The sequence below is a fragment of the Melampsora larici-populina genome (genome assembly GCF_000204055.1).
Source record: "Melampsora larici-populina 98AG31 unplaced genomic scaffold MELLAscaffold_4, whole genome shotgun sequence".
In the NCBI taxonomy this organism is placed as follows: domain Eukaryota; kingdom Fungi; phylum Basidiomycota; class Pucciniomycetes; order Pucciniales; family Melampsoraceae; genus Melampsora; species Melampsora laricis-populina.
In genome coordinates, this window is record NW_006768768.1 from 161,327 (window position 1) to 172,851 (window position 11,525).

At 37.4% G+C, this 11,525-nt stretch overlaps 3 protein-coding genes across 3 annotated transcripts; all 3 read right to left on the minus strand.

Annotated features, from left to right (window-relative positions):
- Positions 1-271: 271 nt before the first annotated feature.
- On the minus strand, positions 272-1,228 carry MELLADRAFT_102612 (uncharacterized protein; the record flags this gene model as incomplete). The annotated part of the gene is made up of 3 exons (XM_007405811.1): positions 272-649; positions 773-863; positions 987-1,228. The coding sequence occupies 3 exons, from the start codon at positions 1,226-1,228 to the stop codon at positions 272-274; spliced, it is 711 nt and encodes a 236-aa protein (XP_007405873.1).
- Positions 1,229-2,760: 1,532 nt separating this feature from the next.
- MELLADRAFT_102613 (uncharacterized protein) lies at positions 2,761-3,619 on the minus strand (the record flags this gene model as incomplete). The annotated part of the gene is made up of 2 exons (XM_007405810.1): positions 2,761-3,035; positions 3,154-3,619. 2 exons carry the CDS (start codon positions 3,617-3,619, stop codon positions 2,761-2,763), a joined length of 741 nt encoding a protein of 246 aa, XP_007405872.1.
- Positions 3,620-6,466: 2,847 nt separating this feature from the next.
- Positions 6,467-7,163, minus strand: MELLADRAFT_102614 (uncharacterized protein; the record flags this gene model as incomplete). The annotated part of the gene is made up of 3 exons (XM_007405809.1): positions 6,467-6,652; positions 6,817-6,890; positions 7,076-7,163. The coding sequence occupies 3 exons, from the start codon at positions 7,161-7,163 to the stop codon at positions 6,467-6,469; spliced, it is 348 nt and encodes a 115-aa protein (XP_007405871.1).
- Positions 7,164-11,525: the final 4,362 nt, after the last annotated feature.

Genomic DNA, 11,525 nt, shown 5'->3' on the forward strand with positions numbered 1-11,525 from the left:
TGAAAACACAACATATACCATAAAGAGAGCATAATTCCACCAATTCAGGATCCTCCACACTTGACCCATTCCAAGTCATAAACACAATGCTTTTGAAATTAGGAGGAAAATTAACAGGGACGTATTCCAAATGTTTCAACAAAAAATGCCAATTTTTTTTTGAGTGCCAATAACTTGTGACCAAGACCTTGAGTCCACAAAAGAATTTCCAGCTTAGCCAAGCCACGGATGTTGATTGGGCATCGAAAGACATGCACCGTATAACACGTAGTCAAGGAAAATGAGTATGCGCAACACTATGTGGTAAGCGGTAAGGAATTGATACCATGAAGAAAGATTCTAAATGTTCACGGAACGACAGAATGATTGGACCAGCTAGATCCCGATCTTGGGTTGGTATACATTCCAGTAACTTCACGCTTTGTTTTACACAATGACATAAAACCCCAAAAGCGTTCAAGTTTGAGGAATGACATCGCAACCACAGGTGTGTTAAGTTTGGTAAAGACCCAGGTTTTATATCTAGAGGTTTCAAAGAGCCACACGAAATTGACAACGATTCTAAATGAGGTGTTGATTCGAGTACTGATTTAATAGAATTTGATTCGTTTAAAACAATGACCTCCTTGCTACCATGAATTATTAACACCTTGAGACATTTGATATTGTTGATTGCACTCGCCAAGCCAGGTGAAAAGCCGACCGAGTTAGCAAATTTGAGTTTGAGATGTTCCAAGTTGTGACCACAAGTGCTAATGATACCTGCCACCACATCCATTGGAATTGCCGATGTGTCCAACATGTTTGCCACAGCATCTGTTCCCTCATGATCATCACTCAATAAACCCTCAAACACTTGCTCCCTGAGGCGATCAGAAACAAACAAGAGACGATTGAAGCAAATATGGCGCAACGGATGAGAAAAAGAAAATGACACAGGAGACTTCCACAATTTCAAAAAACCGGAGGACATAATTGGCGATAACAAATAGACAGATTTATAAGCAAAAGGAATAACAGCTGAAGCCCAAGATTTGCTAACTAATCGTAGATTTAACAAATCTTTATAAGAATTGAGCAATAAAAAAGCCATGTCCGCACAATTCATAGGATCTGAAGCAGCACGAGGAGCCATTTTGACGTAGTGACTGATGATTAAATCTAAAGTTTCTACTGGTAGCAAACCAAAAGATAAGGAATTAGTATTACTAGCAGCCACTAAAGACATGACGCACAAATGCTAGGTGAAGTAAACTTGGGAATTGGAGGACACAACTACAGCAATAGTTCACTATTGCAGACCCTATATAACAAACAAGGAAAAGAAGTTAGACTTCCATCAGGTAAGTGATTCATGACCAATTTGCACCAATGAACCTAAATCACATGCTACAAGAATATGATAAACGGAGACCCGTGAAATGATACTCCGGACAGGCGCAATAAAACAAAGATCCCTATCAGCACACACTCCATGACACAGTAACATTATAGCGCCATCCAGAAATATAAAGCTACCCTAGTGTCAGTAAAGATTTCACTCAGTCCATACAAACATAATCATGCTCAAATGTGTGAAACTGGCCAACAATACACAAACAACAACACTATCAGGTCCTGCACGTTATCCTTTCAAAGCAGTCCCAAAATCTCCATACCGCTACAACAATCCTGAAAATGAACCAAGCAATCATGACGCCAAATGGAAACATACAAAATTCACACAACGTATTTAACCGTTTCACAACTTGAGACAAACCCAATATGTGCACCACGTATTCCTGCACATGGGAAACAAATAGTAAATTGAACATGGTAAAACCCAAACAATCAAGCGTAGTGATTGCATTTTATACACCCTCATTTAAACTCACAAGATGATAAGTGACGCACAATCACGAAAATAACTCAAACCGCCCACTATCCACACACATTCATAGTAAAGTCAATATTAGGTATTATCTCGTATCAGAGATAATTGTCAAGATCATAAGCAGATCAGTGGAATCTATCTATGAAACATACAGGACAAAATGAGTCAAACCACGCGCAACAAAATGTTACCATAGAATTAAGATAAGTATCAAGCAAATATTAGTGAATTAACAGGTTGGAAAAAACTCAAAACATAATAGGCTATGACACTGCCAGACCACAACAAACAAACTACATAAAGAATTTAATATCAAGAAATTTGAAAGTATAACACAACAAAACGGAAGCATGATCAAGTTGACAGAACATAAGTCAATTGAATTTTGATATATGTGGCGTGATATTGGCAAACACAAACAGGCCATTGTTCAGAAGTAAAGCCATAAATAACATGCCATGAAACACGATCTCGCCAATTATAAGATAGGATTAATGCGCCCGAACCATACGAGTTATTCCAGAGATTCCTGTCCAAAACATAACACCAGGGTATTATCATAAGTAAACAAGACAAGAAAACAAAACATGAGCTCCACATACCAACATATCTCTGTGAGTCAATTCGGGCCTGAAGAGGCACTTAATATCATAAGCTAAGAAAGCATGGACCAATTCATCATCGCGCATAGATCGGCCTTTCCAGGAGGTGAAGATGATCCATTTGAAGTTTTTTGGTAAAATCACCCCAGCCCGAACAGGGCAAGTCAACATCTTGAGCCAGTCCTTTCTTGAATGTGAATAACTTGTAATGAACACTTCCAACGAGGCAAAAACTGGCCATTGTAACCAAGATAGGTTCGAGAGGATAATACCTGACCCAATGCTTCAAAGGACAGTAAGTTTAGGGAAGTACATTGTGCACAAATCACTGGGTAGATTGTCTGGGATACACTCCAAGAAAAGAATTTCAATTGAGTTCCGTAATGAAACAATCATTGGTGCGATGTCTTCTCGGTTCTCAGGTGAGAGGCATTCAAATATTTTCACATCCATGGCTACATCCTTACAAAAGCGGGTTAAAGCTGCTCGATTTTCAGGATAAGTAGCAAGCCAAAGATGTGACAAGTTCCGCAAAGAACCAGGCCGCAGGTCTAAAGAATCTAGAGCAATGCAATGAATAGATAAAGATTCCAATTTGGTCGTTGAAGTGAGCAAAGCCTCAATAGACTTTGAGTCGTTGCGGGTGCGTTGTATCTTGCTGCCAAGTAGAATGAGGACCTCCAATAGCATCCAACATATTCTTAGAGAAACCCATCCAGCTTTTAAAACTAAGTTTGAGATCAGTGATATTACGGCCACATAAAGTGATAAGTTGAGCTGCTTCCTGCATTGACAACCAAGTTGAACCAACATCCATGCCTAATACATCTAGGCAAGCGTTTGAGACCGGATCAATGACACCATCGGTTTGATACATAATACGATCCAATGAAAGTTGACGTAAGCCAGTGCAACCGCCAATCATGAAACCGTTAACAAATCTCTGCAATACTTTCTTGGTCATTGAAGCATTAATTGGGCAAAGTGACCGATAGCCAAACGGTCCAATTGCTATCGCCCATGATTTAGATAACAAACGCAGCTTGAGGATATATTTAATGATACTATGATGTAAGAAGCCACTATCGGCGCTGTTGAGGGTTTCGAAAAGGTTGACATGGTAAGAACTAACGAGATAAGACATGATTGTCTGCACTACTTCAATTGGAAGAGTAAAAGAATGGCACATGATGAGAACTGGTAATTGATCGCCACAAGGCATTCCAATAGCAAGACACAAAATATAACAAAAAACAATGTGCAAAGGAGCCAACCAACCACCACAAAGCACATCTTAAATACTATGACTCCATCTCAAAAAACTGATCAGATAGAATTGGGGAAACATGCCACGCAAGCAAGAAAGTGACCCAAACAAATCAAGAAAAACAATGCGGCGCAGCCCCAGAGAAAAACTACAACTAATGTCAATTTTGTATCTTCATACGTCGACCAATGCGACCAAGTTCATATTGTTGATTCAAATCGCATTTCACAAAGATCAAATGAGCTAATCCATCATCCGCCTGTACCCCAACACAAAAATGAACAAAAAATATTACACATCTTGATAGTAGGAATTCTTTGCAATACCGCAGCAGACCCATAGCAAGACTAATTCACGCACCCACCATTAATAATTAAATTCAAACCGCAGAACACAAAAGCCTATGTCAAAATTAGTATAACACAACTACATCGTACCACACGGACATAACAAAACAACCAATGCTATACAAAGGCATAATACTTAACACCCCAGGCACAAATAGCATGTCATAGGGGGAAACAGATTTCTAATTCAACATCAGAGCCACAAGATGGCTTAGAAAACTGATACTCACCAAAATAAACGCGGAACCATTCACAAGACCACATAACCTAAGCACTCAAGAACAATGCAGTTACAATGACGCCACCGCATGAGCTCAGTAACGTAATAAGCAAACTTGAGTAAAAAAAAATAGTGTCAAAATCAAAACTATTCAATTATTTCAATCATAAACCTATCACTAGCCAATTGGGTGGCGGGCGCCACCATGTCAAGCTCTGAAAACAATGTTGCTTTTAGCTGTTTCCAATGCTATCCAAGCTGACTGATGTGAGCAATAATGCATGCTCCTTTAAAGCCAGGCGTACCAACATCAGGGGTTTTATATTTTCAAAAGCTGTAGCACACTATTGGGCGTGATCATGTTAATTTTGTCATTTGAAACATACTATTGAGCTTCATGCCATTCAAAGCCTTTGATCAATATAGAATGGGGAGCTCATTATTTATTTTGGGCATTTCTAAGACAATGCCTCTGACATCAGACAATTCACCCAAAGCATCCAAGCCGATAATCTTCCGGTCAAATGTAGAGAACGTTTTGCACGGTCTGAAACTTTGAGATTTAATCACATAGATAGGGAATGATCATTGTGTTAGAGATCAATATTTCCTATGGTTTTAGGTCTCTGAAGAACCATAAGACCAGTTTCTGGATGTGGAACATCTTGTATCATTTTCTTTTTCTTCTTGACCATTGTCAGAACTCTCAAGAGACCTGAACATCAGAATCCAAAGTGCAAATGGTAAGACCAGATTTTGGATGCTGACAACAAATTTCAAGACGGCAGCGTTTATGTGAAACCATACATATAGAAATGGTGATAGAGAGCTTTTGTTCTCTGAAGTGAATTCAATCACATCTTTGTATATTGAAAAAGTGATCCAAAGCTTGAATTGAATGTGGGTCAGGATATCAAGTTTCCAATGAATCAGTTCAATCAATTGTTGGGCATAATTTTTCCATAACCAATCAGCATCTGCATCAGGTTTTATAAAAAGTATGATCAGCTCCAGACTTTTTCAAAATTCACAACTTGGAAAGTGAGTGGAATTTGGTAAAATCCAATCATTCATAGATTGGAATCAAATCAAAATTTGTCATTTTAAATCGAGTTTCTTAGCTCTGGACTGAGATCTCAGTCTTGATATGATATCGCCTAGAAGCCTTGAATTGGTCTGGTTGGTAGCCAGTCTGATTTGGATAGATATGATCATGTAGAGAGTTGGAGTGTTGTGTTTGTTAATTTGTAATAAGGAGAATGAGGGAGAGTTCATCAAAGAAGTTGTTGAAGATGTCCTACCTTTGACAATTTTAATTAGGTTGATATAGGGATGACAATAATGTCACACCAATCAAAGCAGTTTTTATTTGAGAATCAAACCAAGTTATGAACAACCTATCTTGGTATTTTTTGATATGGTAAAAAGAAGGTAAAATAACAAAACCAAATCAGTTGCTTGAATTCTAAAGACAGGAAAAAAAGGGAAAAAATTCAACTGAATGCATTCATTTTCAATCCTTCTAATTGTAACCCAATCATTCCCAAACTTTTGATTACTCAATGGTTTTAACTCAATTTTGATACAAAAACTTCTCCAACTCAGTTGGACTTTCCCATAGATTTCATCTTTAGATTTTCTTTTGAAATCAAAAACCTTCTAGGAATAGATGCCAAAGTTAAAAATTTGGATGATGATGATGATACTGTTGTTGTTGTTAGATTCAATTGTTTTTATTTGATTTCAATTTCTGCTCTGTTTTTTGGTTGATGGTCTTGGTTCACCTTCATTTGGATGAGTCTGATTCAAAACTCTATTTGTTGGAGTCTGATTCAAAACTCTTTTTGGATGAGTCTGATTCAAAACTCCATCTAATTATTCTAATGCAATATCATGATCTCCTTCATCAATCACTTATCAATCATCAGTTTCAAATCCATCAAAAGATGAAATGTGTTCATGCTTCATCAAGTTCATACATTTTTCTAATTTGATTTCAATTTAAATCACATCCTGATTCTGATTTTGATAGGCTTACTATTGGTTTACATTTACTTTGATCTTCTGATGAATTTTCTTCAAGTGCTTTGAATGATAATTCTCCTCCACTTTGTGTGTTGCAAAGTGATGTAAATCCTACTTTATCAGCTGAAAGGTTCATGATTGATCTAGTGCTCCTTGTGGTTGATCGGCTGGTCTTTCAATCATGATGTGTTCTTCATTCAAATGATTAAAAAATTTGTAAACTTCATCTTCATCCATGTCATCTTCTTCTTCAATTTCAACATCAGATCCTCCTTTCCATCCAAAATTGTCTTCTCCTTCATTTCCTTCTCTACTAACCTTTTCAATTTTTTCTTTTTCTTTTACAATCCTTCAGTTCCTTCTTCATACCTGTTACTAAAATATGTATGTGAGAAACTCTGATAACCAAATCAAATTAACCAAGTCAACTTTCTTTCTTTCCTTTCATGATATATATATATATATATATATTCTCCACATACCTGATCTACATTCACATCTTTGATTCCTGATTCAGCAAGCTCTTCAAACCCAATCGCATCATCCTCAATCTTACCTAATTTGGGAACCAAAGACCTATGATCTGCATTGGTTTTCCCAATCTTATCATGTAAAGAAAGTTGATTGTGAGGTGTCTGAAGATTCTGATAGCGAGAAAAATCAAGAGGCGCTGAAACCGAAAGGGCCTCTTTGCAACAATGGAAGTGATTGCTGAAAAGGAGGCTGAAGAAGCGGATTAACTTTCTGAGCTCCAAACAAAGGCTGAGGAAGAAGCAGATTCGATATCGAAGAAAAGACGTGAACGACAGAGAACCATCGAAGCTGACATGGAATCTGAGAACGCAGGAGGACTTTTTGGCAATGCTGTTATATCGTATTCGTCAGACCGATCAATATCCTTGAACTTGAAGCATTTGGCTCTCAATCAACATGAAAGGATCTGTAAACATAATAAAACAGATGGTCAGATCAATAAATCAAAAATGAAATAGTGGTTAAGAGCTTACCAGTGATGATAGAAGAATCCAAATCCATAAAAGCTGATCGGTCATCGGAAATATGGATCGAATCAATTAAGTTATCAATTGTTTGTTTAATGAAGATGCTTTAATCTATACATAAAAGCAGATGTTAATAATTAAGTAAGTTTGTAAGAGAGAGAGATAAAAAGAGGATTGACTTGGTTTGAAACCGCCAAATAGTTTTGAATGGTTGGAACATTCTTGTAGATTTTGGATTGTGAAATTTATTGAATCATTTATTGGTAATGAGTCATGACCCTCAAATTTCTTCCTCAAAGGCTAAAATCAAAGTCTTTGAGAAAAACAATAGAACTAAAGATCAGTACTTTTTGGTTGGTTAAAGTTTCCACAAATGAGTATTTTCGAGATCATTTTCAAAGAGATTCATACCTGACCAACCATTTGCACCACGAACATCGAATCCATCAAAATATGTAGAATACTTTTTCTACTGTGAATCTCACCCATTGAGATTCGTGCAGAGACTCATCATTATTCCCATCCTAAAGAGTTGCATCTGAATGGAATTTTTCAGATATTCTTTCGCTTCTTTTGTATTTGAAATCGATCCAAGTTTCCCTGATAATGACATTCTTCACCACTTTGCTGAATAAATTGATGATTGAAGTGAGATTGATGCCAGTTAGTATTTTATTGAGTGTGTTGCTGAATGATTTGGATCGTGGTCTATGTACTTATGGTAAATATTTGGGATTGGCAGTGATAGTAATTGTAGATCTCCATTTGAATATGGTGCAAAGTGTTTTTGTAAACCAATTGTTACACCCTGTAACAAGCCCTTCTGCATGGTCTTTAGCAACTGTTTTGAACGGAAAGGAAATTTCATTTATTAGTTGGTGAATAAATAAGTTTGTTTGATTTCGAAATCTAACTGACAGGTGCTCATTAAAGTCCCCACACCTTGTGATCGTGAATTTTGCATGAAAGAAGGAGGATGCAAAGATTAATCAATAAAGGGTGTTGGAGCTTTGAGGTTTGAGCAATCCAATACTCAACAATGAATTAACTCACTTGCGTGAATACCTGAATTATTCAACTAAAGAAGTATGAGATCAGTCCCTTTGAAAACGATGAGGACAAGGTATAGGATGAATGAAACATACCGGCTTGTTTTGAATTCTCTTGACTGTTTTCCTCATCATCATGAAAAGTTGATTGCGCTGGACTTGATTGTTTTATATATTCACTTAGTAAGGGTAAAGAAACATCATATTGTACAATGAAAGCAGTCGAGAAGAAAATAGTCGATGATTGGAATAACACGATTTTCTGGATGATCGATAACGAGCCGATTGAAATTGGTTGCCTCTGAACAATCCAACAGAAATGAAGAAGGTATACCAGCTGAATAGACAACACAAAGCAAGGCGTAGGAGACATAAGATGAGATCAGCTTGGGTTGAAGTAATTTGATTGCACCCAATTCACACTTACACATCCATGTCCTAGAACACTCCACCGGGTACAACATGAGGGTAAGGTAAATAACAACTAATATGTTCATCTTCCTGAATAGGATAAGATATGAACTTAATCGAGATCACCAAGTGGGTTTGAACTTGAAATTGAAGATTTGATCTGAGTTAAAGGTTGACTGGAGTGAATGTATAATAACTGATGATTTGGAATATTAGGATCATTGATAAGATCAAGGACAGGTAAGTTGGAAAGTAAAAGGGATAACCATTTGAGAGTGATGTGATTCGATAGCTGATTAAGTTGAGATTGAGCCGCCAAGTTTTGATCTGAAGGTAATGATGGTGTACTGATTCGGCTATTGATTTGACTATCAGATGGAGTGGATACAGAAGAAGTTTGAAGTTTGAAGTAAAAAAATGGCATCTTTCTATTAGAAGTCTTGATGATATTGCTTGAACGAGCAGCAGCTGACTCAAGTAATGTCGGGTTTCTGAAATTAAAGAAACAGATCATTCTAAATGATGATGGCATGAGGCAAAATTGTCAGGATTTTGATGAAATTGGGGCTGGCAGTCTTGTGCTTGATCTTCTTTGTCTTTGTCTGCTTCTGATCTTGAACATGATGATTGTTTTCAAGAAGATAAAATTGATTGAAAGCTGACCTAAGAAAACTAAACAATTCGAAAATCCTGTATAATTCTAGAATAATTTTGAGTTGATGAGCTTGCAAAAGACTCATTTGACAAATGATATGATTTAACGACCAGTTTTGATTTGGCTATTGATTTGGTGAAACACAGGGACCTTCTGACATCTTATTTGTTTGATTTCTTCATTGAACCTTGGGTGAGAAAAGGTACTGATCGGTGGCATGTGTTGAGGAATCAATTAAGATTCATCAGGTTTAGATTGAGAATCTTTTTTTTTGATGATCATTATTGAAATTGAGAATCGAATGCACTCGAGCTATATAGGATAACCTATGGCTGAAGTAGCAGATGCTGAATTACATATGGAAATAAATGTCACCCAATAGGGTGAGACACGTGAAAGTTGCCTGCACCAGTTCTCCAATTGTCCGATGAAATAGACAATTACCATGCCAACATGGCATGGCAGATCCGTGTTGCTACGATTCCTACAGCAAATCAATTCCATGATTGGTAAGTCGCTGTGCGTTTTGAAGACGTATGGATAGTGAGTGTAAATATCAATTGCTTTGGCCACGTTGAACTGACGGTATAATATACTGCGCGTCTGTTGGCAAATGGGGTATAATAGATAGAGGTTCTTGACAACGTTCAGTATGACACACAGGCGGCCGCATACTGGTGGTGTGACACATGTTAATTCGATCGCAATGTGTGGAACGGATTGGTCGGGGATATAGAGGCGGCAAGGAATTGTTTGTGAAAGACGTTTGTGATTGAAGGATGATTGGAGGGATGATTTATTGGTATGACTGGTGCCAAGATGTGTGTTAATAATGATGGAGGATGTCGCAAAGTTGGAGAGATCGATGCAAGGGAAAGTTTCCGGTTGATTTCGGACTTGAGTCCAAAACTAATTGTAGGGGGAGCGACAGATACTTGTGTATTTTGTTGAGGTTTTGTAAGAGAAGTGGCTTTGGGATTAAATGTTATGATAGGTTGAATAGTCATAACCAGACACCTTCAAACAGGAACAATATAACAAAAAACAAACATTTTGGCAAAAAGAAATTTTAAATACGCAAACTAACCAATCGGACGTGCGCACGGTCTGCCATTATTCTTGATGTACAGGCATGCACAGGTAGGACAGGTATTGTGGCAAACAGATACAAAAACACATCAATCACCAGTTTTGTTATTAAATCTGACACCTAAGTACAAATCCCAGACAAAACTGAGACCCAGCCATCTTAAATGATCAAGTCCGCATAGAGTCATATTGGATCTGAGTCATGCAACACCAATTGTACACTGATATCGGCTCGTTGGGATATGCAATTTCCACCATGATGAACAACAAAAGTAAAAATATCGCTGTTGAATATGCGGAGAGATCAATCAGCATAATGCGACAGGGGCAATGTCTATATCACATTATCAATATTAAAGTTGATAACCTTTGAACTGCAATCTCAATCAATATGATCAACCTTCAAATATCAATTGGAGGTGCCAACCTGGATGCTATCCGCTATACCCTGTAAGGCACATGACCAAACTATCAAAATTGATACGGTTTCGAGTCAAGGATGAAGAACTGACCATCAATTCACAATACTCTAACTGACGCCTGAAGTGACAGTGTATTCCATACTTCTTGAACATTTCAGCAAGCTTTTGATCGTTTACTGGAATTCCGTTACATGTCACAAAGATGATGTGCTTGAACTTCTTAGGTATCTTGAGGTAAGTCTCATTGAATTCATTCAACTTTGATTTCCAGTACGCATGTGAGTGATAATACCCCGTAATCAAGACTTCCATGTTTCGGAATACCCTACATACCAACCATTCAAGATCATCATACATAATGCTTGTACAGTCAATCGTTCGAATAACTCAAAGTTGAGGAAACACCGTATTTGCAATTTCGCGAGGCAGGAGATCAGGTATTGTTTCGGAGAATAGGATTTGAAGTGAGTTTTGAATCGCTAGCACTAAGGAGGCCGGGGCTTGAAAGTCATTGTGTGGTGTATATTCTAAGCATTTAATATTCTTAGCATAATACTTGCAGAG